At 35.9% G+C, this 26394-nt stretch overlaps 1 protein-coding gene across 2 annotated transcripts; it reads right to left on the bottom strand.

Annotated features, from left to right (window-relative positions):
* Positions 1-21084, bottom strand: rb1cc1 (RB1-inducible coiled-coil 1). Of its 2 annotated transcripts, none has more exons than XM_016453564.1 (23): positions 20760-21084; positions 18527-18658; positions 17670-17796; positions 17208-17378; positions 16769-16971; positions 15728-16160; positions 13779-13949; positions 13055-13239; positions 12697-12883; positions 12411-12492; positions 12233-12297; positions 12032-12135; positions 11756-11882; positions 9109-11060; positions 7109-7286; positions 6197-6300; positions 5781-6068; positions 4132-4183; positions 3978-4025; positions 2878-2936; positions 2672-2799; positions 2243-2313; positions 1-972 (listed from the first exon to the last, which is right to left on the bottom strand). In XM_016453564.1, the coding sequence occupies exons 2-23, from the start codon at positions 18595-18597 to the stop codon at positions 895-897; spliced, it is 4884 nt and encodes a 1627-aa protein (XP_016309050.1). In that variant the 5' UTR covers positions 18598-18658; positions 20760-21084; the 3' UTR covers positions 1-894. The 2 variants fall into 2 exon arrangements, with proteins under 2 accessions (XP_016309050.1, XP_016309051.1); XM_016453565.1 differs by having other exon boundaries at positions 2243-2307.
* Between the last annotated feature and the right edge of the window lie 5310 nt (positions 21085-26394).

The raw sequence follows: 26394 nt of genomic DNA, 5'->3' as shown, positions 1-26394 counted from the left end.
TAATGCAATCCACCGTGAGGAGTTTGGGATCAAACCTTTATTGTTTTGAAAACTCTAAATTCTTTTACAATACAGTCCTTTTTTGTTACTGTGTGATCAGATGAATAATATACAATGTTGTCGTTAAATTCAATAAAGACACACATTCACAAACATGAAATATTACTTTCTATATTTCAACATCCTACAACAGAGGGAAGATATGTGCTGCTTTTCTTCTGACGCTTGTTTTCAACAGCACAAACCTCACTTTTGAATCGACAAAAGCATCGTATTTTTTTCCCGAAAGTGCTTCTGAAGGATTGCGAGTCCTCTGCGGCAGCCGTCCAAATGTACGTCATAATAAACAGACGGGTTGTACTGTGATGCGAGTAACAATCAGCAGGTTTTTACTGATACCTCCGACTACAATGCATATCCAGACAAGTAAATTAAAGAAAATATTATCTATATGCATGCCATGACCATTCCTCTGGTAACATTTACAATAAATTTATATTTTCATAACCTTCTGAAATAAGTAAGCTGATCATGATAGTGCTTCCCCCCTAACCCGACCATAATATTAATGATGAACTAATATGTAACATCCAAATACATTTTGTCCATTTTTACAGACTTGTTGTGACGGCTTCAGAGCCATCGCACATGGAGGCAATGCCCCGATAAAGTTAGAATCATTTGGTCCACATTTACAAATCCTCTGGTTTTGCTAAAAAAAAATTTGCTAAAATGGTTTGCAAGAGGTAAAAAAAAATAAATAAATTTAAAAAAAAAGGGGAAAAATTATTTTGTCTTCTGATGTCGATAAATCCACCAAGGATGAGCGAGTTTGCTTAAAAAAAGCAATAAAAACATACTGAGCTCATTACAATATGATCAATTTGTACATGATTACACTTTCTTGTTCCATGGTACGGCCTTTACTCTGTAGAATTTAGTGCCGAGAGGAACTTTGAACCGGTTTTGGGCCTGGAGACAGATAATAACAAAAGAAACGCATTCAAAATATGTAATAGAATATCACATAAAAATAATTTAATAAAATAGATAATTTAATATAAGTACCTGCAGTAATGATTAGCAGCTGATTATGAAAACACACTTTTCTGCTCAAATTAACTTTAAGATGCAAAACAATTAAATCCATAATTGTAATTCAATGTTATCTTCCTGATGAGCTTAATTAGAAAGTTTAGCAAAGGAACTGAGTATATATTTTAATATATGCATCTCAAATATAACCAATGTTAACAAAAAATAGATCAGACAATGTCATGAAAAATGAGCTAGTGTTTTGTCATCAAGGATGTTATATAATGAGAGTGCAATAATACCATCAAAATTATTTACTGAAATATAATTATACAAAAACACTCCATTCAGAGCATTCGCAGAAATAATAGAATAATAACGGTTATATACCTTTATCTTTCTCTTGTTGCTGTGCCAAGTTTTTGAGCTTCTCGGTGAGATCACTGATGATTTGTTCTTTCTTTAGTTTCTCCCGGGTCAGAACAGTATTGAAGTTTGTCTAGAAGTGAACAGTACATTAAAACAATAAATTTTAGGGTACATTTATAATACATTAAAGACATTTTAATAGGTTTTTAGATCAAAAATGTTACAATACCTACATTTTCAGCCAGTTCAGATATTTAATTAATACTGATATGTGTGTTGAGTTTCATGAAATTCGAAGCATGTTATCTACCTCAAAATCACCGGAAAAGAATATTCAAGTTTGACACGTTGCCATTAGTGCCGAGAGGAACTTTGAACCGGTTTTGGGCCTGGAGACAGATAATAACAAAAGAAACGCATTCAAAATATGTAATAGAATATCACATAAAAATAATTTAATAAAATAGATAATTTAATATAAGTACCTGCAGTAATGATTAGCAGCTGATTATGAAAACACACTTTTCTGCTCAAATTAACTTTAAGATGCAAAACAATTAAATCCATAATTGTAATTCAATGTTATCTTCCTGATGAGCTTAATTAGAAAGTTTAGCAAAGGAACTGAGTATATATTTTAATATATGCATCTCAAATATAACCAATGTTAACAAAAAATAGATCAGACAATGTCATGAAAAATGAGCTAGTGTTTTGTCATCAAGGATGTTATATAATGAGAGTGCAATAATACCATCAAAATTATTTACTGAAATATAATTATACAAAAACACTCCATTCAGAGCATTCGCAGAAATAATAGAATAATAACGGTTACCTTTTTGGCTTGGCAATATTCCTTCTCCATGACTTTTCCTAGAACCCACGGCCGTCTTGTTTCTCCTGTTGCTAAAAAAAAAAAGCATTATTGATATACAATAAATAAAAGCAAATTTACAATAAAACCATGCTTTATGTAAAATAAAACTACAAAACACTTTATCAGGAGTAAAACGCATTATCTGTATCATAATTTTTTTATCTAGAACATTAAAAAAACATTTTAATTTATAAATGCATTGATACATTAATATATACAATTAAAAAATAAGAACAATTAAAATAAGTAAACATGTTCTTGGGAAAGAGCAACGAAAAAATATGCAAATCCATCTTGTTGGAGCAAAATTGTTTCACATATGCAAAGCTTAATATATTGAATTAATCTGTCCCTTTAATAAGTATTCCGGTCATGTGTGTGACTGACCTGGTTTGAGGTCCAGTGAAGTGAGGGACTCTGAGTGCAGGAAATAAAGGGTGGGACCAACAGTGAAGAGAACGTAATTATCGTGCCTCTCGTCCAGGATTATGAGAACCAAGTCGCCCACCTGAAAACTACAAAAGAAGGGGTTTTCAAATGCAGGGCTGAAACGGCAGCTCAAATCATTAACACTAACATCCAAGAATACTTACTCTCGAATGGCGATTTTCTCCGAGTGCCGTGACGAGACGGACGACATACTCTGTGACATCTGTAAAACAAATTGTTCGATGATTCTAGTGATATTTACACTAGTAAATGTTTGTTATGTTGCTTGCGTACACTCTCTGCAACCGTTATCAAATAAAACCCACATACATTGTAGTGCAACACATCAGTTTTGGTTAAATGCAACATTGATTAATCTCCTGCCATTTCAGTGCTTGTAGGACGGAGTTTGTACCTAAACAAATGTATGTGTGCCATCTAGTGGTAAGGAGTAGAACAGTTTCTTAAATAGCATGCATTGGTAGTAAATGCATAGAACACACAATAGGGACAAAGAACAATGAGTATCTAAAATACATTGTTACATACATAGATATGAAATATGGGATTTAAACACGTCTGTAGTTGTTTCATGTCAGGTTCGTTTGCAAACGAGCTGAAATTCAGTCCTAGCTCAATTACCCAGGCACATTTCAGAGCTGTTTTTCAGACTAAATTCATCTTGTGAATCCGCCCCGAGCTGTCAGGACTCTTAAAGTGTGGGTTACGTGTCTCATAAGACGCGTCTCGCGGCCAATAAGACAGCGATTGTAATTTTGCTAAAGAGATTAAACCTATTTGCAGAAACAGTCCCAGGGGAAATGTAATTAAATTATATCAAAGAGCCTCATGTTTTAATTAACTGCTGATAATGTGCAATGTAATGTATATGAACTGTACAGTGAAGACAGAATATCTACAGCATTTTGCTTATAGATATAAAAAACCATAATATGAAAGAAATATATTACAAGTATTTTTTTTCCCCAAAATGACATGAATGCCTTTAACGTTCCTGTGTCAATCGCTGACCTGCATTAATTGAGTGTATTGCTCTATTTACCATCACTAATTACTGCTTTTAATTGACCGTTCAAGTGGTCAATTATCAACCGAGATCAAGAACAAATGGCACGAATACAGATGATCAATTTAAACGATGTTAAACGACGTTCTCATACAATTAACACATTTAGATGAAATATAAGAGCCAAGACTATAACCACACACACATTCACATATAAATGAACTAAAATATATTTACCAATCTTTGACTAAGTCTTTTGTTCTCTTCCTCCTTCATATGTAAAGTCTGAAACACAATAACAAATAATTGCATATGAAAATATTTCTAAGAAATGCAATGATTTTGTCAATAAAATTATATATAAAAGTATATATATGTGAAAGTGAATTACCCTTTCCAAAATCAGTATGCGCTGTTTCTCTTCAGACAGCATAGGGTTGTCACTGAATCAAAATACACAAAATAAATGTCACAAACTACACAGTTCACTAATTCAGCAAAGCTTTAAAAAGGAACAATTTTCTAAAAGCCAATAATAATACAGAGCAGGGAACTGAGTCTCCTCACCTACAACATGGGCTTGACTCACATCTTTCTTCTTCTACCTGATCTACTCTGCTTTCCTGCCTCAAATACATTCATTCAGCTCCTTTAAAGATACAAGGTCTACAAAATATCGTCTTACCTCTCCACAAATTAATCCTCCTTACATACTTTTAAACAACAAGTATAAAAAAATTCTAACAACTGCTGACATTCTGCTAGACATTAAAAAAAAAAATTATAATAATAAAATTATACATATATGTGTGTGTGTGTGTTAATGATAAATTTGTAGACTTTGACTACAAGAATCATATAAATCACTAATTCTATTATAAACTACAAACTAGAAAAAAATTATTAACTCCACTCTGTAATTATTATTAAAAATATTTTAAAACAATAATTATATAATAAATAAATTTTAAAATAAGTCTGTCTTTAGATATACATCTATAAATCTAGAATACATTTGTAGATTTTTGCCTACAAAAAGCATATAAATTACTAATTTTGTTCAAAAACTACAAACTATATAACCTATTAACTCCACTGTTGTTGTTATTATTATTATTATTAAAATGTTTTAATATAATAATTATATAATATACATTTTTAAAAAATAAGTCTGTCTGTAGATATACATTTATAAATCTAGAATAAATTAGTAGATTGACTACAAAAAGTATATTAATAATATATAACTAATACCTAACAACTAATTTTGTTCAAAACTTAAAAACATATGAACTTCATTTTGTTGTTATTATTATTAGTAGTAGTAGTAGTAGTAGTAGTATTAAAATGTTTTAATATTATAATTAGATAATACATAATTTGTTTTTCAAATAAGTCTGTCTGTAAATAAACATCTCTAAATCTATAATAACTTTGTAGAATTTTGACTATAAAAACATTAAAGCATTAATTCTGTTCAAAGACTACAAACTATAAAACTTATGAAATTATCAAATCTAGCACAATTATGTTCTGATCTAACAAAATTATGTTTTATTTCTCTCATAACAAGATATTTCAGAAAAAAAAATGTAATGAGGAAAATAAAAAAAATTTTTGACATGTAAATGTGTGTATTTTGGGAATGAAACAAAAATCACCTTCTATGTAACTATTCCAAAACTTTTTAAGAAAAACCTCATCCCTCCAAAACTTTGATTTTGTTGCTACAAGAGCATGTGAAATCAAGTGTATTCGTACAGCTCATTCAGCTATAGTAGTGCAGTATTTTAGCACCGAAGCTGGCTGTGCAGGTTTATTATTTTACAGAAATGAATGCTGTAGAGTGAGAACATATGCCAACAACAGGTTGTTGTATTGCTAGAATAAAATGAATAATTTCAAACCACCTTGTGGATAATGTCAAAGACATTCACTCAGCGTGCTTTTGACTAAACTGAGCCAGTTCAGTTTTTCAGGGTTTATTCATTTAGCTCTAGTATGAGTGTGTCACAAGTGAACTTCAGCCCAGATGCTTACTGCACTGTCATCATGCTGGCCTCCACGGCTGACTCCACCCACTCCTCGTCCTTGAACGCAGCCACAGACGCCAATCTCTCTGGATCAGGGGTGGACAGCGAGAGGACTTTCACATGGGCGGGGCCACAGGCACCGTGAGCTTCCGTTACGACTGGGATGGGATTGGGAGGAAAGAAGGATGAAGATACGAGGACGGTGCTTCGCAGACAGTTGAGTTCCTCCTCCATCTGCTTCTTCTCCTGAAGGATGGAGGCACGGTCCTCAGAGAGCGTTTCGATCAGGCCTTCAGGAAAACAACAAAACACAGCACAATGATCATGAGTGGTCCTTTTTTAACATTTATTGATCGGACTGACCGTTTCGGTGCAGTACAGATGTTTGGAAAACAAGTGACAATGTATTAAAATTATATGAATTTTTTCTCTTGTTGCTGTGCCAAGTTTTTGAGCTTCTCGGTGAGATCACTGATGATTTGTTCTTTCTTTAGTTTCTCCCGGGTCAGAACAGTATTGAAGTTTGTCTAGAAGTGAACAGTACATTAAAACAATAAATTTTAGGGTACATTTATAATACATTAAAGACATTTTAATAGGTTTTTAGATCAAAAATGTTACAATACCTACATTTTCAGCCAGTTCAGATATTTAATTAATACTGATATGTGTGTTGAGTTTCATGAAATTCGAAGCATGTTATCTACCTCAAAATCACCGGAAAAGAATATTCAAGTTTGACACGTTGCCATGGCAACAATATTTTAGATATCAATATCCCCTCAACAGTTTTACATCGGCCATATTTTTATTTTTATTTATTTTTTTTTTTAAGTTAAATTTTTTTTTTTACTTGTCCTGACCATTTTTTATCAAAAAAAAAGTTCAGCTACAAATTATAATATTTTTCATTAATTTTCTTTGCAAACAAATGACTAGGTTCTTACATTTTAATAATAGCTGGAAAATATACAGCTGCTATGCAAATTCAATTAATTTGAATTATGCAAGTCCATGATAGCTATATTGAATACACACTTTTGCTGGAAAATAATGGCACACAATGCAAACAAATACTGTTTAATTTTAACTCCTCATCCAGTGTTGTATTATTATTAATGTCAGCCATTAATTTAGTCAGCCATTTAATATAATGTCAGCTGGTTAGATATCTTACCTTGGTGACATTTAAATCCACAACAACATTTAATTGAATTTTTAATATAAGTATAAAAAGACATGTACAGAATGTAAGATGCCAACTTTTGAATTGCAGTGGCAAAAAAACATCAGCTTTATTCACTACTTGTAGTCCAGATTCTTTATATTGCTAACCTGCTGCTCAGCAATGAGCGAGGTCTTCAGGTTCTGCATCTCCTCGTTCTTTGTGCGTTCCAGGAGCTCTAGTTTGGCCAGGAGCGATACCCTTTCCTCGGTCCACTGGCCACTGTCCAGTGACAATGCAGCACTGGTTTCCATACCAGTCTCCGTCTTTTCTACAGTAGGTCCCACTCTGAAACACAGAAGCAGGTGTGAGAATTGACCTCACCATACTGGAGATCAACCTGACTTTGCATTAATTACTTCTGAGCAGTCATTTAGCTGATGATTCCTTCTAAAACACAATGCTAATTCATAAGCTGAGCAAGTTGTTAGATTCTGAAGAACCTTTTTTGCATGTTGTGCAATGATTAATTATTGAATATAAGACAGGAACATGTGTTAATGAAGTAAACAGCAACAATTTAGTCTCTTTCTAGAGCTCTATAGGTGTTCATTGTTTGCTTCTTGCAGGGTTTGAACCTGCAGCCTTTTATTACTAGCTTAGAGTTTTAACCACTTGGCAAAAACCAGTTTTTCTGAAGTGTTAAAATAGTCAACAGAATAAATAAAAAAATATTCAAAAACCTCCAATTTATTGGGATCAATTCTGTTTTCTGTTTTTAATTAATCCCTATTTTACAGGCACATGTAACAGGGTTATCACATTTCTTGCTAATTTCTACTTAAGAAATGTTTTAATGAAACGGTTCACAGTTTTTGTTGGTTCTTTTTGATGTGCTAATTATGCACAAGTGTGAATGAAATCAGAAAGAGTAAGTGAATGCATGTAGCTTGTCTGTGTTTTCGGTTTTTAATTAACAGTAAAGTTAGAGGTAGAAGCTTTCATTTTAATGGACTAGAGCGTCATTTTTTCAGTGTAATTTCATTTGTGTCCTCATCAGATGCTTCTCTCACACAAAAGTGCAAGATTTATTGAGTTTTTCATGACTAAATCATCAAGAAACTGGGGTTATTATCAAACAAACCAACAGAAATAACAAAACCACATTAAAAACATTATTTTTTTTACATTTTTTTAAACAAAATGTGAGGAGTACTCGATTTTGCAAAACTCCCTGAAACAATACTAAGATGTTGTGGGTGTTTGCTATGGGATTGTTAAAGTTCTGGGCGCTTGCCCAAGTCAAAAGAGCTCATCCAAAAATTCACCAGTTTGGTGTCAAAAAGATTTTCTTTTTCAAATAAATTAATATTTTTCAGTAAGGAAGGCGTTAAATAGCAGTAAAGCAGTAACAGTAAAGACTGGTACAAAATAATTCTTTCATATTAATACTGTTCTTTTTAACTTTTTATTCATCAAAGAATCCAAAAAAAGGTATCACAGTTATCAACCGTTTTCAACGTTGATAATAAGAAATATTTCTTGAGCATCAAATCAGCATATTAGAATGATTTCTGAAGGATCATGTGACACTGAAGGCTGGAGTAATGATGCTGAAAATTCAACTTTGCCATTACAGGAATATATTATATTGAAAATATCTTTAAGTGTGTATTTCTTTCTTTCTTTACAACAGACTGTTAAATTATTGTTAATATGTCTGTTATTCCTCCTTCCCTGATTGTTTGTTTAAATATTTTCAAATAGAGATAACTGCATATTTTTTTCATCCACCAGCCAAAATGTGCAACTTTGGATGGAAATATAGCTACTGTCTGAGGCCTAAAAGGGGCATGGTGGACTGAACACCTAGGTTAATATTTAAAAGGAAAGTTTATCCAAAAAATGAAAATTCTGTCGTTATTTACTCCCGTCATTCCAAACCTGTGTGAATAACTTTTTACCATGGAACGCAAAAGAATCAACATTGGGCTCCATTGACTTTCATTATAAAAACTAAAACATTTTTCAAAATATCTTCTGTGTTCCACAGCCACACCAATTGCTAGCAATTAAGCACCATTTATAATTTAACAGCTATGTGCTTTAAAGCTGAATCTTAGAATGATTTTTGTGGGAACGTCTGATTAGAAAACTTGCATTTACTTACATGTCAGTGGATTGTCTGTCTTTGAGCTGATTTTCAAGTAGCTCAATTTGTCCTAACAGTCTTGTCTCAGTCTCCTCTTTTTGGAGTTGAAAGTCTCTTAAGGCCTCTTGTAATGCAGCTTTGACTGCCTCCTCTTTCTCCTTCTCCGCTCTCTGCAGGGCCTCCACCCTCTCCCGCTCCAGTCTTCCCAATAGTAGTGAGTTTTCTGCCTGCAGGTCTCCGATAACAGTCTTAAGCTCTTGCTCTTTCTCCTGGAAAGCCCTCTGCTCATCCTCCTTTTCCCTCTGTAAGGCATCAAACTGATCCTGGAGATCGCGCTGGATCTTCTGGACTCGTTCTTCGCAGTCTTTCTCCGCATCCTGCGACTTCTGCTTGAGTGCTGAAAACTCTTGGCGGAGCAGGGTGTTCTCCTCTTCATGCCGATCCACGAGTTCAGAGATGCAGTGGTCCTTCTCCAACCTCATGAGTGCTCGGAGCTCGGCCAGGCCCACCTCGTAGTCTTCGTTCTTCTGCTGGAGCTGGTGGTTCAACATGTCGATCTGCGATTGCAAGGTGGCTGTTTGGGTAGCAAGCTCCGCTCTCAACACCTCCTCTTGGGTACTTTTGGCCTCCTCGTACTGGAGTCCCATGTCCTCCATTTCGGCCTCTTTAAGAGCCATCTCCACTTCCAGTTTGCAGCGGGCATCTGCAAGTTCTGTGATGCGAGCCTCCAAGTCTTTCAAGCGTCCCTCGCGTTCCTTGAGTTCAGCAGAATGGGAATCCACCAGATCTCTTAGCTTCAACAGGTTCTCCTGGACAAGTTTGTCAAGTGCACTTTCTTTTTCCAATCTGAGAGATTCCAGCTCTGCTTCATGTTGTTGTTTCAACTGTGCCTCCAGTTCCTGAAGGTGCACCTTCTCTGCCTTCTCCATCTCCTGTCTGATTTTCTGTTGGCCGTGCTCGATCTCAAAGTGAAGGTTCTCCAGCTGCCCAGCGAGTTCGTCCTTGGACAGCAATGTAGCTTTCAGTTCTTCACTTTGCTTCAAGATCTTCTCCTCAAGGTCCTGCACAGTTTGCTTGTGAAGATCTTGAAGTTCTTGCATAGAGCGTTCCCTCTCACTCTCCAGCTGGGATATTTCCTTCTCCTTGCGCTCCACGAGCCCCTCCAATTCTAGCATTGCTCTCTGGACATCTCGAACAATCTTCCGATTGCCTTCAAGCTCTTCCGTGAGAGTTTGTATCTGCTTTTCATGATCATCCTTTAAATTCTGGAGAGCGGTTTGTTGCGTTTCTCTCAGCTCCTCCTCGTGACAGTATCTGACACTGTTGAGAGTGTTTCGGACCTCAATGGTCATTGTTTTCAGGGCGAATCCAAAGTCTCTTTGCTCTTTCAGAACAAGACCTCGAAAGTGATAAAGGTCTTCTTTAACTTTCCTCAAATTGTTCTGGGACTCTTCCGCAGCAGAACGGTACCTGTCTGCTGACAGCTTGAGTACTGCAATCTTTGAATTTTCCTTCTCAAGTGTAGTAGTGTCCTGTATACGCTTGCTATCGATTGCATTAATGACAGAGGAGTAAAGAGACTCCACCATCATCTCTGGGCTTGTGGGATCACTTATGGGATTAGGTGACATCAAGTTCTCCTCAATAACAAACTCATTAACTGCTGACATGAAATCCGACTCAGGACTTTCTGCCAACGAGTCCAAGTCCAACGAGCCTTGCTGTAATACAGGATCCATATTGGGATGCCCAATGGTTTCAAAGTCAAAAGTCTGGGCATCTATGCTGTCAGGTGATAGGTCCTCCAAGTGACCAGGAAGTGCCAGGGGTTGGCAGTCCGGTGCTTTTAAACTGAGAGTGGACAAAGTTTTGGTGGACAAAGTTTTGGTGGAGGTAGAGGTGATTTCAGTTGTGCTTTCAGATCTGGGTGTTAATGCGGTGAATCTTTGAGCACTCTGGCTACAGGAAAACTATAAGGCCAATGCAACAAGTTAAAATCATATGGGAAATTACATTGCTATAAAAGTCAAACTAGACTATATAAATCTGTTATGCTGCAGTGTATCGGAAGTAATGACAGATCTTGCATACATCACTTGCCATTGCTTGGATTAGTCACATTAAAGGGGTCATATGATGCGATTTCAATTTTTCCTTTCTCTTTGGAGTGTTACAAGCTCTTGATATCCGCTTCGTCATGCCTAGAGCTGATCTGTGCTGGTCGCTGAGGGAATACATCAACTTTCACCGTGGATGAAGTGGAATCCAGCCCAGGGTCCGTCACATATGGTTGCCGCTCATTTGTCGGATCCGCCGGGCGCGCCGTTCTTGACCCCCTTTTTCAGACTGATGAGCTTTGTAAAAATCGACGCGTTTCAAAAAGGCAGGGCATAGAGGAGAAACAATAATGTACAGTATGTGAAAAATAATGTGTTTTTTTAACTTTAAACCGCATAAACACATTTCATTACACCAAATACACAAAATAATGTTCTTTTTAGCAGCATCATATGACCCCTTTAAGATCAACAAAACTAATTTAGAAAACAGATAAGGTGAATTTCAATTCCAATTTCATCTTTACAGGTTTATAACATCCAATATTTCAAACACTTAGCAACAAGTTATAAAAATTAAATGACTGTGAAGTGTGAACACAAAGTACCTTTTGTTCATTTAGTAGGTCTGTGATAGTTTGTGACATCTCGTCCACACTCTGCGCAGCCTGAACCAGCTGATGAAGAACCGCAACATGCTGGTTAAGAGGCTCAAAGTCACATAGTGTTGGGACCCTGATGAAGAAAACAGGCAACAGACCATCATCTAGGGGTATTTAGCCATAATATAAAGGTTAATGGCTCAAAAAACACAAGAAAAGCAGTTTTGCATTGAGAAGTTACGGTAGAAATGTGTGCATTGTGACCGGGTAAGAGGCATTTACCTGAGGTAAGGCTGAACCTCGGAAGGACAACAGGACTTGAGATACTGCAGGTCACTCAGGGAAATATCTGGAAGCTCAAAGTCAAACTTTCGAGGCTTTCGGGTCTAAACACAAAAACAAAAAAAGATTCATTAATGCTGAAATATCCTCAAATTCCATGTAGGAATTCTGAAAAATAAAAACACACGTTCATAGACTCACGCAAAACGAAGAGGGTGGCCATGAGTCCAGTCCTCGAAACAACCGGTTTCTGAGGAACGATTTCCCTGAGACAAACAAAAGCAGTGTTTTCAAAGCAATCTGGCACTCAGGTGTCCATGTTTGTACCCAAACTAAAAGAAACCATATACAATATGAAGAATAAAGAGAATAAACTTACTGAAGAGCTTCCCAAAGCATTCCCTTTTTACTTTTTCTGCCTCATAGAGGTTTTTCCCATCTTTCACAAGAGCATTGGCCCACTGGAAGAAAAAATAAATAAAACATTAAAACAAATTGAAACACAAATAAGACAGCCAGCCCAGATATTTTTTTGACAAACAATAATTAAATGTGCAGAAATTTTATAAAAACAAAATAAGTATCATTCACTCTCTCTCTGGTCAAATCACTTCTGGTCACATCTGCATCTCTATAGAATATGAATTAATGTAGCTAAATCTTACTTGTCTGTAGTGTCCTATAAACATTTTGCGTCTGACCACCTCCACTACGGCGAGACAGTACATCTGTGGCACAGTGCTGAGCGCCTCCACCACCCGCACGCGCTCCAGCAGCTCCGTCAGCAGCCTCAGGAGAGCCTGCAGCTTCTCTCCATCCTGATCAGCGTGAAGCATCACGTAGCAGCACCATCTGATGGAGGAGACACCACAGTGCAGTTAGGAAACGCTTACAATTCACCTTAAATATGTATCATAGCTCTATGGATTCAAAATAGCCAAAATCAAAGCCCAAACTACTTTATGTTCAAGCCAAGTTTTAGTGTTGTCCACGAAGAAGGAAGAAGAAAAACACTGCTCTTACTTGAGACGAACTTGAAGGTTGTTGGCGAGCTCCTGTTTGGCAGTGGTACACTTCTGCTTGATGTCTAGTAGTTTCCTGTGATTGGTCAGCATGATCATCAGCTGGTTGGCGTGACTCAGACACAGGTCAGGCAGCACCGAAGTGTCCTTCAGGTTTTCAGCCCTCTTCTGATTGGCAAGAAATCCCTAGTAGAAGGCAAAGGAGAACACATGAGGAAAAGTACCTTTCTGAAAAACTCGTGTTTTGCACAGCTTTGTAATATATTCAAACATTAGAAACGTGTGGAAGAAGTTTATTGTTTTGTCGATCTGCCTCAATGTAATACAGGTTTATATAGAGGCTGTTATTGAAGGATGGAGTAGTGCCAACTATTAGACCTCACAGTAAACCCACAAAAAGTAAGTGTTGCAACCTACATTTGAAGAGGTTAACCAATCATATATACCAACCCTCTACGCACACCTTGGCAATATAATCGCCATTGGCTAGTAAATTTTTTTGTTTACTCGCATTATTTAGTCGCCCAGAGTAAGATTTAGTCGCATATGCGAGTGATTTACTCGCAATGTAGAGGGTTGTATACACATCTTAAAGTCACAGTAGCAAAAAACAAAGGTTGGAAAATGGCTATAAACTATAGGGGGAAAAAAAATTAAATACACTAATGTAGAATATGTCCCCTCTAGGCTGTTTTATGCTGACTATAAAAATGAGAGTTGCTTACCTGAGCAAGTTCCTGCTGTTCATTGACCAACCGTTTACAGCTTGCTATCATTTGGTCAAGAGCATACAATCTGTCTTCAAGTCCTTTGATGGCCTTCATGTTCTGATTATCCAATTTGGTAATCGTCTCGCGGCAATCAGATAGAAAGGGTTGGATAATTCGTGGGTCGAGCTGGAAGCATAAAGAATGAAAGAAACAAATTAGAGTGATCATGGACAGTAAAACAGTTCATTGGGAGTGTCCTGTGAATGAGCTGAAATTTGCTGAATTTTCAGCACCATTACTCCAGTCTTCAGTGTTAATGTTACATGATCCTTCAGAAATCTTTCTTATATGCTGATTTGCTGCTCAAGAAACATTTATTATTATTATTATTATAGATGTTGAAAATCCTTATATATTTGAAACGTATTATAATTATATATGTATTTATAATATGTTTACTGTTATTTTGATCAATTTAATGCACATTTACTTAAAGGGTTAGTTCACCCAAAAATGAAAATTCTGTCATTAATTACTGTTCCAAACCCGTAAGACCTTCGTTCATCTTCGGAACACAATTTAAGATATTTTTGATGAAATCTGAGGGCTCTCTGACCCTCCCATAGACAGCAAGGTAACTACCACGTTCAAGGTCCAGAAAAGTACCAAGATGATCGACAAAGTAGTCCGTGTGACATCAGTGGTTCAACTGTAAAGTTACGAAGCTACGAGAATAACTTTTTGCGCAAAGAAAACAAAAATAACGACTTTATTCCACATTTTCGTCTTTACTGCGTCACTTTGGACGTGCGTTCACGACAGTACCATGAAGCAAGCGTGTGGCGGCGCCGGCGCTGACCCAGATGCGCCGTGATACTGTCGTGAACGCTCGTCCACAAGTGACGCAGTAGAGACGAAAATGTGGAATAAAGTCGTTATTTTTGTTTTCTTTGCGCAAAAAAATATTCTCGTAGCTTCGTAACTTTACAGTTGAACCACTGATGTCACACGGACTACTTTGTCGATCATCTTGGTACTTTTCTGGACCTTGAACGTGGTAGTTACCTTGCTGTCTATGGGAGGGTCAGAGAGCCCTCATATTTCATCAAAAATATCTTAAACCCGTAAAAAGGTCTCACAAGGGTGAGTAATTAATGACAGAATTTTCATTTTTGGGTGAACTAACCCTTTAATTAAAAGTATTAATTTATTTTTTTTCAATCCTATTGACCACAAACTTTTAAACATTAGTGGATGTTGCAGCCATAGTATATGGTTATTTTTGATGGAAATGAAACAAAACATGGTTTATATTTTAATACCCATTAGGTAATGCTTATATTTGGATAATCCAGTGAATTAAATAGGTTAACCTTTTTTTTTTTTACTTTCTATTAGGAACTTGATGGAGGCAAACCAAACATAAGAAGATTATTCATAACAAATGAATGATAAGTCTGACTTGAGCCCAAAAACAGTGTCACATTACATAATCGTGCTTGAGCTGGGGGAAAAAAAGTCTTAAAACACTAAATCTGATTGGATATTTGAGGATATTGTAAAATATGACATCACATCAGTTGAATCCTATACTTTTCTTATAGCATGTTATTATGCTATAGTTGAGATGTTGCTTCTCACACAACTAAATTCTGCATCACGTTACACTCTTAAGGTTTTTATTGTCTTACTGATCTCAGACTCTGTATTTTAGCATTACTCTATGTCTCTTTGTCATATAAGCAACTTAAAGCATTCCTGCTTACTAATAGCTGTGTAAATATATGTCATCTGATATTAATAGTATAGCAAAATCTCTACTGTGTTACACACCTCTACAGTCACATCATCATAATGCCCATTACTGTCTAGCTCAAAACAATATAAAGGTTGCCACAGGTTTACAGACTGATTCATGTTTTTAACCAAAACATTTCCTTCCCAATGACTCGCGTATTACTCACCCTGTTGATTGAGTCAAAACACTTCCTCACTACTGACTCCACATCGTTAGGTCTGTCCTGAACGTTGATCCAATCCAAGAGCGTGACATTGAAAGAGGGTGTGGCTCCCCTCTCCGGAGACTCCTCCTCTTCCTCTAGAGCTGCTTTTAGACTACAGCTGCTCTTCAGTCTGTCCTGAGGAGAGAAGGACGCCTGGGACGACGCTTCCCCTGAAGCAGAGACCGGCGAGGGTGACTTCCGATTCTTATGGCTGTCAGCGGGACAGAGGATAGCAGACTGGGTGGATGTTTCTCCTACTTCATCCTCATTCTCGTCTTCATCTGTGGTTCTCGAGTGAGGGGAGCTGGACTTCTCCAAGCTTTCTCTGTAGCTCTGCCGAGTCAAACACTCAAGCAGTGGAATCTTCGCCATGACTGAGACAGCAGTGCCAAGCCTGATGAATTAACATTAATATTAGTGATCTCTATTCACACAATACACGGCCGTTCAAAAGTTTAGGGTCAGTTTATTCATTTATTATTCAGCAAAGACACATTCAATTGATCAAATGTGTCAGTAAAACATTTATAATGTTAAGAAAAGACATCTTTTTCAAATAAATGCTGTTCTTTTGAAATTTCTATGAACAAAAAAAATCTTGAAAGAAAATGTATCCCGGTTTCCACAAAAATATTAAGCAATATTTAATCATTTTTAACATTGATAATGAGAAGAAAAGTTTCTTGAGCAGCAAATTGGCATATTAAATTGATTTCTGAAGGATCATGTGACTCTGAAGACTGGACTAATGATGCTGAAAATTCAGCTTTGCATCACAGGAATAAATTACATTTTAAAATATATTCGAGAAGAAAATAGTTCTTTTAAATTGTAAAAATATTTTATAATATTACTGTTTTTACTGTATGTTTGATCAAATAAATGCAGCTCTGGTGAGCATAAGAGACTTCTTTCAAAAACATTTTTAAAAATCTTACCGACCTCAAACTATTCAATGGCAGTGAAAGAAAGAAAGAAAGAAAGAAAGAAAGAAAGACATACTTTGTGAGTTTTAATTTGATGTCTTCAAAATACTGTTGGTAATTTGTATAAGCAGTGTCGAATTTCATGAGGAGTTTTTGATAGGATAGGGTGCAATCGTCCAGGTTAGCCATGATGGCCGCCCATCCCTGGTGCTGAAGGTGTTCATCATGGACCAGACGCTCACAGAACAAGCAAAGCTTCTTGGCAACCTCAAACATTTCCTAAAAAAGGGCATAACACAGGGTCATTTGCACACAAATGTACGAAACCCTTCCATCTAAGCCTCTGTCATTTACAAGAGTGCATTTGCACTGATGCTCTCAAATGTACATGACGCTCAAACCTTACATAAAAATCATTGATATAACACAGTGTGGATGAGCATAGATGTGTAAAACTGAGTAAATTTAAGAAGACAGAGGTTGGTCATTAGGTCAGAACAGAAGTTGCCCTGTACCACAGCCAGCTGAGTGCGGGAGGCGACGGTGTGAAAGACGGCAGGCATCATGAGTGACTCCTCCACCTTCAGCTCCATCTCATTCTCTATTGAGAAGGTCGTTTTGGGGATGGTTGGAGCTCGGTCAGACAGGATCATCTCTTTGTTGAATAAGAAGATCGGGTTGGTGTCCTGAGGCAGCCAGAGACAAAATTCAATTGCCATTTAGTAATCATGTTACTCAAGAGCCTCAATATTTCAGGGTCATTTTAAATGCACAGAAAGCTATTCAAATAATACAATTATTATATGCACTGCTTCTTTGCGATTTTCATGTCAAACATTTTAGCAGTTCTAAAGTACTTTGCAGCAATGATTACATATGTGGCTATATAATTCATATATAATAACTATTATTACTCTCTAAACAAATGTTGAAAAGCAAAAATGCTGTTTGGGTGTTTTATTTTGCTTGTTACTCACCGTTCCGGCACTGTAGCTGCACACGCGCCTCTCTGCCACCATACACTCGCCTCCATTGACCACCAGCACCTGGTGCTGGACTGCAATTTTATATTTGGCCTGAACGGCATGTTTAAGGTCCAAAACACTATAAAGGGCACAAAGCACAACGCATTTTAGTAACCCAGTAAAACAAATCAGGACTCAATTTACAAACAAATCTGCAGACAAACAGAATACAGAAACGACTGATGGAATTCAAACTTTTCAGGAATTAAGAAGACGTATATAATATAATAATAATAATTTACATTTGCACCTTACCCATCATAGGATTATACCGGTATTTACACTGGAATAATGTAATTAATAAATTAGTATGTTGCATCTCTAAGTATCACCTATATTATATATTACATATTATATTATTCAATATAATGCAGTTTCTCATGAATATGTAAATATATGTATGTATGTAAACTCATGTAAATTCAGACAAATTTAAAGTCAAACTCATTGAGCTAATTTCAGGATGTTTGAAGACAAAAATAAACATTACTCTAAGGTGTTCATATTTATTTAGCCATTTTTGTTAATGTTAGTTTCTAGAAGTTAACATCAAAGGTCGCAATGATTACATTGGTTAATGCATTATGAAACTACAAAGTAACATTAACAACTACTAAACAAAAATTATAGTTCCATGTCAGTTCATGATATCTCATACATTAACTATGATAAACAATGTCAAGAAGTTATTCACACACACACAATATGTTCTGTAAAACAGCACAACCTAATGTAATGTCTTCACATAAGGTGGAAACAAATTAGACCTTAAACGTTCACTTTTTCTTAAAAACAGTAAATTCTCTTACGTTTGGACAGCAAGTTCAGTGTCAAATGTCAATGTGCTTCCGTTGTTGACTTGAAACACATACAACTTCATGTTGAACTCTCCGCTGAGCCTGCCTCCAGCTTGATTTGTTCATCTAGTCAATTATGGCTGTCTGATCGAAAGTAAATGAAATGCACTTAATTCAAGTCAAGGTAACAACAAAACTTACTACTGATGATGAAGATTTCTGCTTTGATTAACAGTTTAAGGCAAGACACCACAGGTGAATAGGGGATATACTTTCCCCAGCTGATTATTCAGGGCACATAAAAAAATAATTTTGCACTACAAGTTTCTGTAATGTTATGTTTAAATATGCAAGTGATGCATTGTGTAATTTTAAATACACTAATTTGCACACATTTCCAGAACAGAAATCTAATTAAGCCAAGGTTCAATATTCTTGTTTCATATTGTTGACAATATTAGTAGGGCTGCACGATAAATCAAAATGGAATCGAGATCGCGATTCGACAGAAGCTGCGATTGTCATGCGTATCTTTCAGTGAAGCACGGTTCTGTGATCAGCAGTAAATCTCCATCCAAAGGCCAGAGGGCGCTCTCGCGCTGAAACTCCAAATACGCCTCGCAGAAGAAACCCAGGAAATGCCTATCGCTGTGTCAGTGAACTACGGCTATGTGTAGTAAATGCTGCTCCATCTGAAAGCACGTGATGATGATTTCTTGCTGATTACAGAACCGGCTTTTTTAACAAAATGCGCATGACAATCGCATTCGATTAATCGTGCAGCCCTACATATTAGAGTTGGTTTTTACAGAGGGCATTTTTGATATTGTTATTATCACTCCATAAATCAGAAATTACTGTCAATGGTCAGAAAAAATAAATACATTTTCTCATGTTTTTAGGAAATAAATCAGGTGAATAATATATGAACAAACTTCTCTGTAACAACCTTGAGAATATAACTAGGAATAAATAGGAATAAAACTGTAAAGTTCAGTTATGTAAGTAGAGATTTCTGATTTCTGACTCACTACATGAGAAAAAACTCATTTTGAAAAAAACAGCCTTTAAGGATGTGTATTGTAATTTAAATCTACAGACGCAAATAGATCAAATATAATAAAAGAAAACACCTAAATGTGTATTTTGTATGTTTTCTTTCCATTAATCTGAAAGAAGGTATGGAAGCAAAAGAGCCCAAAATCACAAAACTGACCAGTGCATGAAAAAAACAATGGTTTTGCCTGTAGTTTCTTGCCTTAATTAACTTCGAACTAAATGGGGTTAATAAATGGTTACACTTTAAAAGGCATTTAGAGACATTTGTACAAGCACACATAACCTAGAAACCATAACAGCCCTACTACAAGACTGTTTCAGTAGATAACAAGCTGGAAAACCCCCAGATAACCGGCTAATCACAGTGTCTTCATTCTTAGACAGATTATGACAAGAACACTGAATAAATCTCTGGGGTTGTTTGTACTCTATAATGTGGTTAGTTCTGTAAAACGGCACACAGGCCAGCATGACCATGTGTCCCAACAATGGGAATATTAAGGCTGAGTCATGTTGTTCCCTGTGGGTAAACACCATCAATACACGCTAAGAGACCCTTTGTACCCTAATTCCCCATGAACGGGTGTAAAACTTTGACAGGATGCATTGTAGCAAAGGTTATTATGGATACAAGGAATAAGGCGTGGATACCAGGAACAGCACATGGTTTGTGTGGCCCACATGGGTAACCAATATTGTTTTAATCGAATATAACGTGGACCACAATTTATATTAGTCTGTTTGTCACAACGTATAATGTGTCGAAATTGATTGACAGCTTTCCCCTGGGCTAAGCAGTCCTAACTTGATCTTCTAAGTCAAAATATGATCTAAAATAGCTTGTTTTCTAAAACATTTCTGCAAAATAGGAGACTCCTGAAGGCTACAAGTCTTTGTTTAGTTGTTTGAAAGGCGCTGATCATTATTTAGGGAGGGTGACAGTACGTCCAAATCTCCCTCAAACCATCACCAGGACGCTAAACCCTCATCAATATCACATTACATGAGATCTAACCCACTAAACCCTAGTTCAACAACCTTAACCTGGTTTTGTTTACATTATCTAATTATAGTTTGTGGAAGAATTTCGTATTAGAGACCCAAACAGCCTCAAATTAGCCGGTATTTGATTTTAAACTTCAACATCTACTATATAAAACGCTTCAAATGTATCAGATAGTCTTACCTGAGCTGTCTTCAGTCCATTCTCTGCATGCAAGCAGATTAATAGGTTGTTTTTGGCTGAGATGTGGAGGTTTCTGTCAGCTGGAGGTTGAAGCTGTCGGGCTAACAGGCTAAAGCTCATCACTCCAAACACGGGCCTTTGTTTTTAATTCCCATAAAACGCACAAAGTCTTCCAGAACGAGTTGGGATAAATTCACTAGTGCTTCATCTTTCAAGACATGCAGGTTATGAGGAGCGGTAATAAGATGGGAGTTTTGTCATCGAGCTTTTTTCTCGCAGGGTTGAGTAAGGCTCCGCTAATGCTGCTTCTCCTGCTGCTGTTTTGTTATTGTCGTCACTGCGCAGCGAGGTGCATTCTGGGAAGGGCAACGGTCAACAGTAAAGCGCTGGTCTGGGATCAGTTTACAAGGCTGGCTTTGATTCGGAGTGCTGCTGGAGTTACGAGGACGGTGATCTGAGATCAGCCACTTCAGGCCAACTGGCTGGTGTAATGACAAGGTGTGGGAACAGTTTGAACAAATGTTGGAAAAAACATAACATTTATTATGTTGTTTACGTCTAAAGTACGACAAATACAAGATCCTAAAATTTCAAGCGGTTATTTGTGTCGTTTGATAGTAGTGTTTATTATTATTATTCTCCATAACCTACAATTGAGTAGAATCATTCAATATGAATTTATAGTCATTGTTGCTATTGCGATATCCCAACTATGTCCCAATTTTCAAATAGCCTATATTGTAATATAAGCAATACTTTTATCTTAGATGTACTATTTCGTTGACTTTGACTGTGAATTTTAATTTTTGTATTTATATATTTATTTTTAACATTTTAGTTTGTTCATTTTGAGTTAATTAAATTGAGACATAGCGTAGATTTAAATGTTATTTATTATTTTATTTGAATGGTATTATTATTATTTAAATATTTCATTTATTTTATTTTTTGTGTATTTTATGTATTTTACATAAAAGTATATCTATATATATATATATAATTTTTAATTTTTTTATTTTTTTATAATGTGCATTCTGCCAAAATCAGCTGCCCCATCATCTTACATCATCTTTCATTTATGGATTTGGCAGATGCTTTTATTCAAAGTAATTTACATTGCATGAAAACCTTCCCTCGATGTTCCTTGTTTCCACTGCTGTCAAGTATAGAATGGAATTATGCTGTACAAAATGTTATTCTTTGGCTTAGTGTTCAGTTATAGGTTTAGGTGTACATGAACTTATCTAGGGACACTATTGACATTGGTTGAACATTTACATAACACCTTTATATAATACCAATATTAATGTGCATTGTCCAAATAAATAAATAAACAAACAAATAAATAAATAAATAGTTTACTTAAGTATAGTTAAACAAAAGTGTATTTATTTATTTATTTGAATTCTCTTGATTCTCGATCAGATTTCACATTGAAATTTGAAACCCATAGACTTTGCATTGCTAACAGTCCACATTTGGAGAAAATAAATATTTCCGTTTATTTTCCCTAAATAATACATGCTATCAACTTGTAAATGCTAAACTCATCTAGTTGCCAATTAGCTGCCAATTTATTTATCTATATTTAAATATATTTAAATCTTTACAACATGTGACACAAAGTACAGGGAGGTCACAGAAAAAAAAACAATTTGTAGGAATTTAATAAGCATATGGGGTCAATTAATGTTTTTTAACTTTTTACAACAGGAACACATAGAATAACTTTTAGTTTAAAAAAATCACTTATTTCATTTAGACTGACTGTTTAAATTGTCAGAAAGACATGAGGCTGAATATTATTAAATCTAGAAATATTTAATAAGCATTTGGTCTTTTTTGGCCTTTAGGTCTTTTACTGAACGCTGAAACCCATGATATTATATTATATTATATTCATGGAAAATCTGTCTGCCTTGTGCTTTAGGGGGCTTCTCGGTTAAAATAGGACAGAAGTCATTTTGAGAATGATGAGGACCCGTGAACCATTGCTTTGTATTCTACACACCAAGAATGTGAACATTCATATAAATTATTATCTGCAATATGTTTCCTGATATGCTAACTACTCCAATAGTGCAAACGCTTTTATATCTTGTGATGCAAATTAATGTGTTATCAGCAACGGTGTCAGTGTACAGCACTGTAACACAGGTAACAACTTGTTTGTGGTTAACAACTGTTACTTTTCTAGAGACTTTAGGTCAGTGCAGTTTCAAGTGTAATGGTATGAAAAGCACTTGAAATATTGGTAACAAATGCCTTGAAGGTGTGAGTGGCTGAAACTCAGTTACAGTATACAGCTATTTCAAGTCAAGTCACGTCAAGCTCGTCATTGTCAGGTGCACAGACAAACAGACTGTACAGTGAAATTCCTACTTATATGTCCTCAAGATACTGTTGGATATAAAACAAGCAATTAACAAATACACAAATTGATTAATGAATGGAAGATACAACTGAAAATATGATTAATATGTAAAACTATATGCATACATTTTTCTGTACATTTATAATAACAAGAAAAAAAGAAAGGGAAAATGATAATTATGTCAAAACAACACAGAACCACACTGACTATCATTGACAGACAAAAAAAAAAAAGCACTGAGATATTTTCAACGTATATTCCACAAAAGTATTAAATAGATACTTGTTTGGACTGACATGAGGTTGAGTAATTTATACAAAATTGTCATTTATTTGGTGAACTATCCATTAAACAGAAAGACAGATATATAGATGGATGGATGGATGGATGGACAGGTAGATAAATAGACAGACAGACGAATAGACAGAAGGATGGATGGATGGACAGGTAGATAAATAGACAGACATACAAACAGATGGATAGACGGATGGATGGATGGATGGATGGATGAATGGATGGATGGATGGATGGATGGATGGATGCACAGGTAGATGAATAGACAGACAGACAAACAGACGGACAGACAGATGGATGGAAGGATGAATGGATGTATGGATGGATGGATGGAAAGGTAGATAAACAGACAGACAGACAAACAGATGGATAGACAAATGGATGGATGGAAAGGTAGATAAATAGACAGACAGACAGACAGATGGATAGATGGATGGATGGATGGATGGACAGGTAGATAAATACACAGACAAACAGACGGATAGACAAATGGATGGATGGATGGATGGATGGATGGATGGAAAGGTAGATAAATAGACAGACAGACAGACAAAAAGATGGATGGATGGATGGATGGGCAAACAGACTGACAGATGGACAGATGGTGAGATGGACAGAAAGACAGATAGATGGATGGATGTATGGACAGGTAGATAAATAGACAGACAGACAGACAGACAGACAGACAGACGGATAGACGAATGGATAGATGGATGGACAGGTATAAATAGACAGACAGACAAACAAACAGATAGACGGATGGATGGATGGATGGATGGATGGAAAGGTAGATAAATAGACAGACAGACAAACAGATGGATAGACGGATTGATGGATGCATGGACAGGTAGATAAATAGACAGACAGACAGACAGACAGACAGACAGACAGACAGATAGATAGATAGATAGATAGATAGATAGATAGATAGATAGATAGATAGATAGATAGATACATAGATGACAGTAAGACAGTACTGGGGAAAGTTACTTTTAAATGTAATGCATTACATTGTTGTATTACTTACACTCTAAAAAAAATGCTGGGTTAAATATAACCCAGCACTGTGTGAAATATGGACAAACCCAGCTATTGGGTTGTTTTGACCCAGCAATTGGGTGAAATGTTTAACCTAACCTTCTGGGTAGTAACCCAACCACTGGGTCAAAACAACCCAATAGCTGGTTTTGTCCATATTTTATCCAGTGCTGGGTTGTATTTAATCCATTATGTTTTAGAGTGTAGTTACTTTTTATGGAAAGTAATGCGTTACGTTACGTTACACTGCAGTTAGATAAGTAGACAGACAGACAGACAGATGATAGATAGATAGAGAGATAGACAGATAAAGTGTCTTAAGTTACACATATAACTTTGAAATATAAATAATGCATGAAAAAAGTCAGCCATCAATTCCTTTAGGTTCTTGTGCAGTACAAATATAAGAGTTTTTATATTTAATATTTGCACAGAACCTCTATATTGTGTTATCAAGATCTAAATGCTATTTGGAGGTTGACATTTCATTGCAAAATAGATATAGCGCACTGCAATAAACTGACACACAGTGCTGAGCTGATTTCAGAAGCAATACTGTTGCATTAAGATGCTAGATTTGTTTTCACTAAAGTTTTTATATAGACAAATAATACAAGCCTGATAAATAATACCGTACACACATATATACCTTAAAAACAAAAGATGGAGGACATTTTCTAGTAATGTACCTGAAAACGAAAGTAATACAAATCTGACGAGATGCTTAGAATGTGGCGAGTCAGTTATTTCAAGAAAAACATACTATAATTTGATCTATGAGGAGTAGAGAGCATCAATAACGTTCTGGGTCATGTGCATATCTTTGGTAGTGTTACCTTATGACAGCTGTGTGATGAAAATGTCCTACTGTGATAAAAACATGTCCCACATGTGACCAACAGATGGAGACACACTACTTTGAATCGCTCTGAAATGAGTCACTTGCTCGCAGTGAAGCTTGACAATCAATCTCTGGACAGATGTCTCCACTGGATTGCACCATTCTAGCTTGACAAATCTCATGTCCCCTCCCTCAGTTGCATCTAAAGAGATTAATCCCAAATATATTTCATAACCGGTACATTTGAATACAGAATCGTTTGAAAATTACCATAATCTTTCCCGCTGGATTAACCCAGGACTATTAATAAGGGCTACTGGCTATAACTTATTTCCTGGGTGACCCTTTAATGACAGTCAGCAGGGAGTTTAGGTCTGTTGATGAATTGCTTCATTTCAATATCTACATTCTGAAGCTTATGAAGCTCAAAGATGATGTAAAAAATTACTCCGAGATTTGAATTCAAATAAGGCTGAAAAATGCTGAGTGCTTTATTGCCTGAATCTCATAAGTGTTGCATAACTTCTTGCATGATCAGTGCAATATCAGCATTTTTTAGTGGATGTTAAAACGCTGAAAGCCATAAGCAGTTTTTATCTAAGGAAAAGTGGGTCTCCTCTTAAGATTCATCTGCACTGAATCTCCATTATCTTAATTAATAAAGTTTGGTGAATTTTATTCTCACTAGTTTCAAGTGGGAAATAATCTAATGCCGCAACAAGATTTCTCTCAAGATCAAAGTAAGTGTTCATGATAAAATGTAATATGAATAAAGCCCACAGCATATCTTTTAAGTTCAGACATCTCAGACAATTTAGCCTACTTGCACATATACACACTGAGATGTTTGTGAATATTGCAGATTAGACACAAAATACTAAAATTGTCTCAGATGTCGAAATAACATCAAATTCTGAAAAAATGTCATGTAATTTGAATCCTAAATTTTAATGCTCATTTTTCAGTGAACTATCCAGTCTATATGACATATATTAAACTAATGTGTATAATATGAATCTTATGTTCTCTGTTATGTTGCTATGTACTGTCTGACTGAAGTATATTAATAAATAAGGGAATAGGAATTT

Source organism: Sinocyclocheilus anshuiensis, unplaced genomic scaffold (genome assembly GCF_001515605.1).
Source record: "Sinocyclocheilus anshuiensis isolate Anshui unplaced genomic scaffold, SAMN03320099.WGS_v1.1 scaffold2333, whole genome shotgun sequence".
NCBI classification, from domain to species: Eukaryota; Metazoa; Chordata; class Actinopteri; order Cypriniformes; family Cyprinidae; genus Sinocyclocheilus; species Sinocyclocheilus anshuiensis.
The sequence above is the reverse complement of the archived record's forward strand: the minus strand, read 5'-3'. Positions and strand labels throughout refer to the sequence as shown.

Coding starts and splice junctions, on each gene's coding strand:
- rb1cc1 (XM_016453564.1), bottom strand. CDS start 18,597: ATGAAGTTGTATGTGTTTCAAGTCAACAACGGAAGCACATTGACATTT. Junction 16,161..16,768: donor ATCAAATTAAAACTCACAAA/GTATGTCTTTCT, acceptor TTAATTCATCAG/GCTTGGCACTGCTGTCTCAG. Junction 11,061..11,755: donor ACCTACTAAATGAACAAAAG/GTACTTTGTGTT, acceptor TTGGCCTTATAG/TTTTCCTGTAGCCAGAGTGC.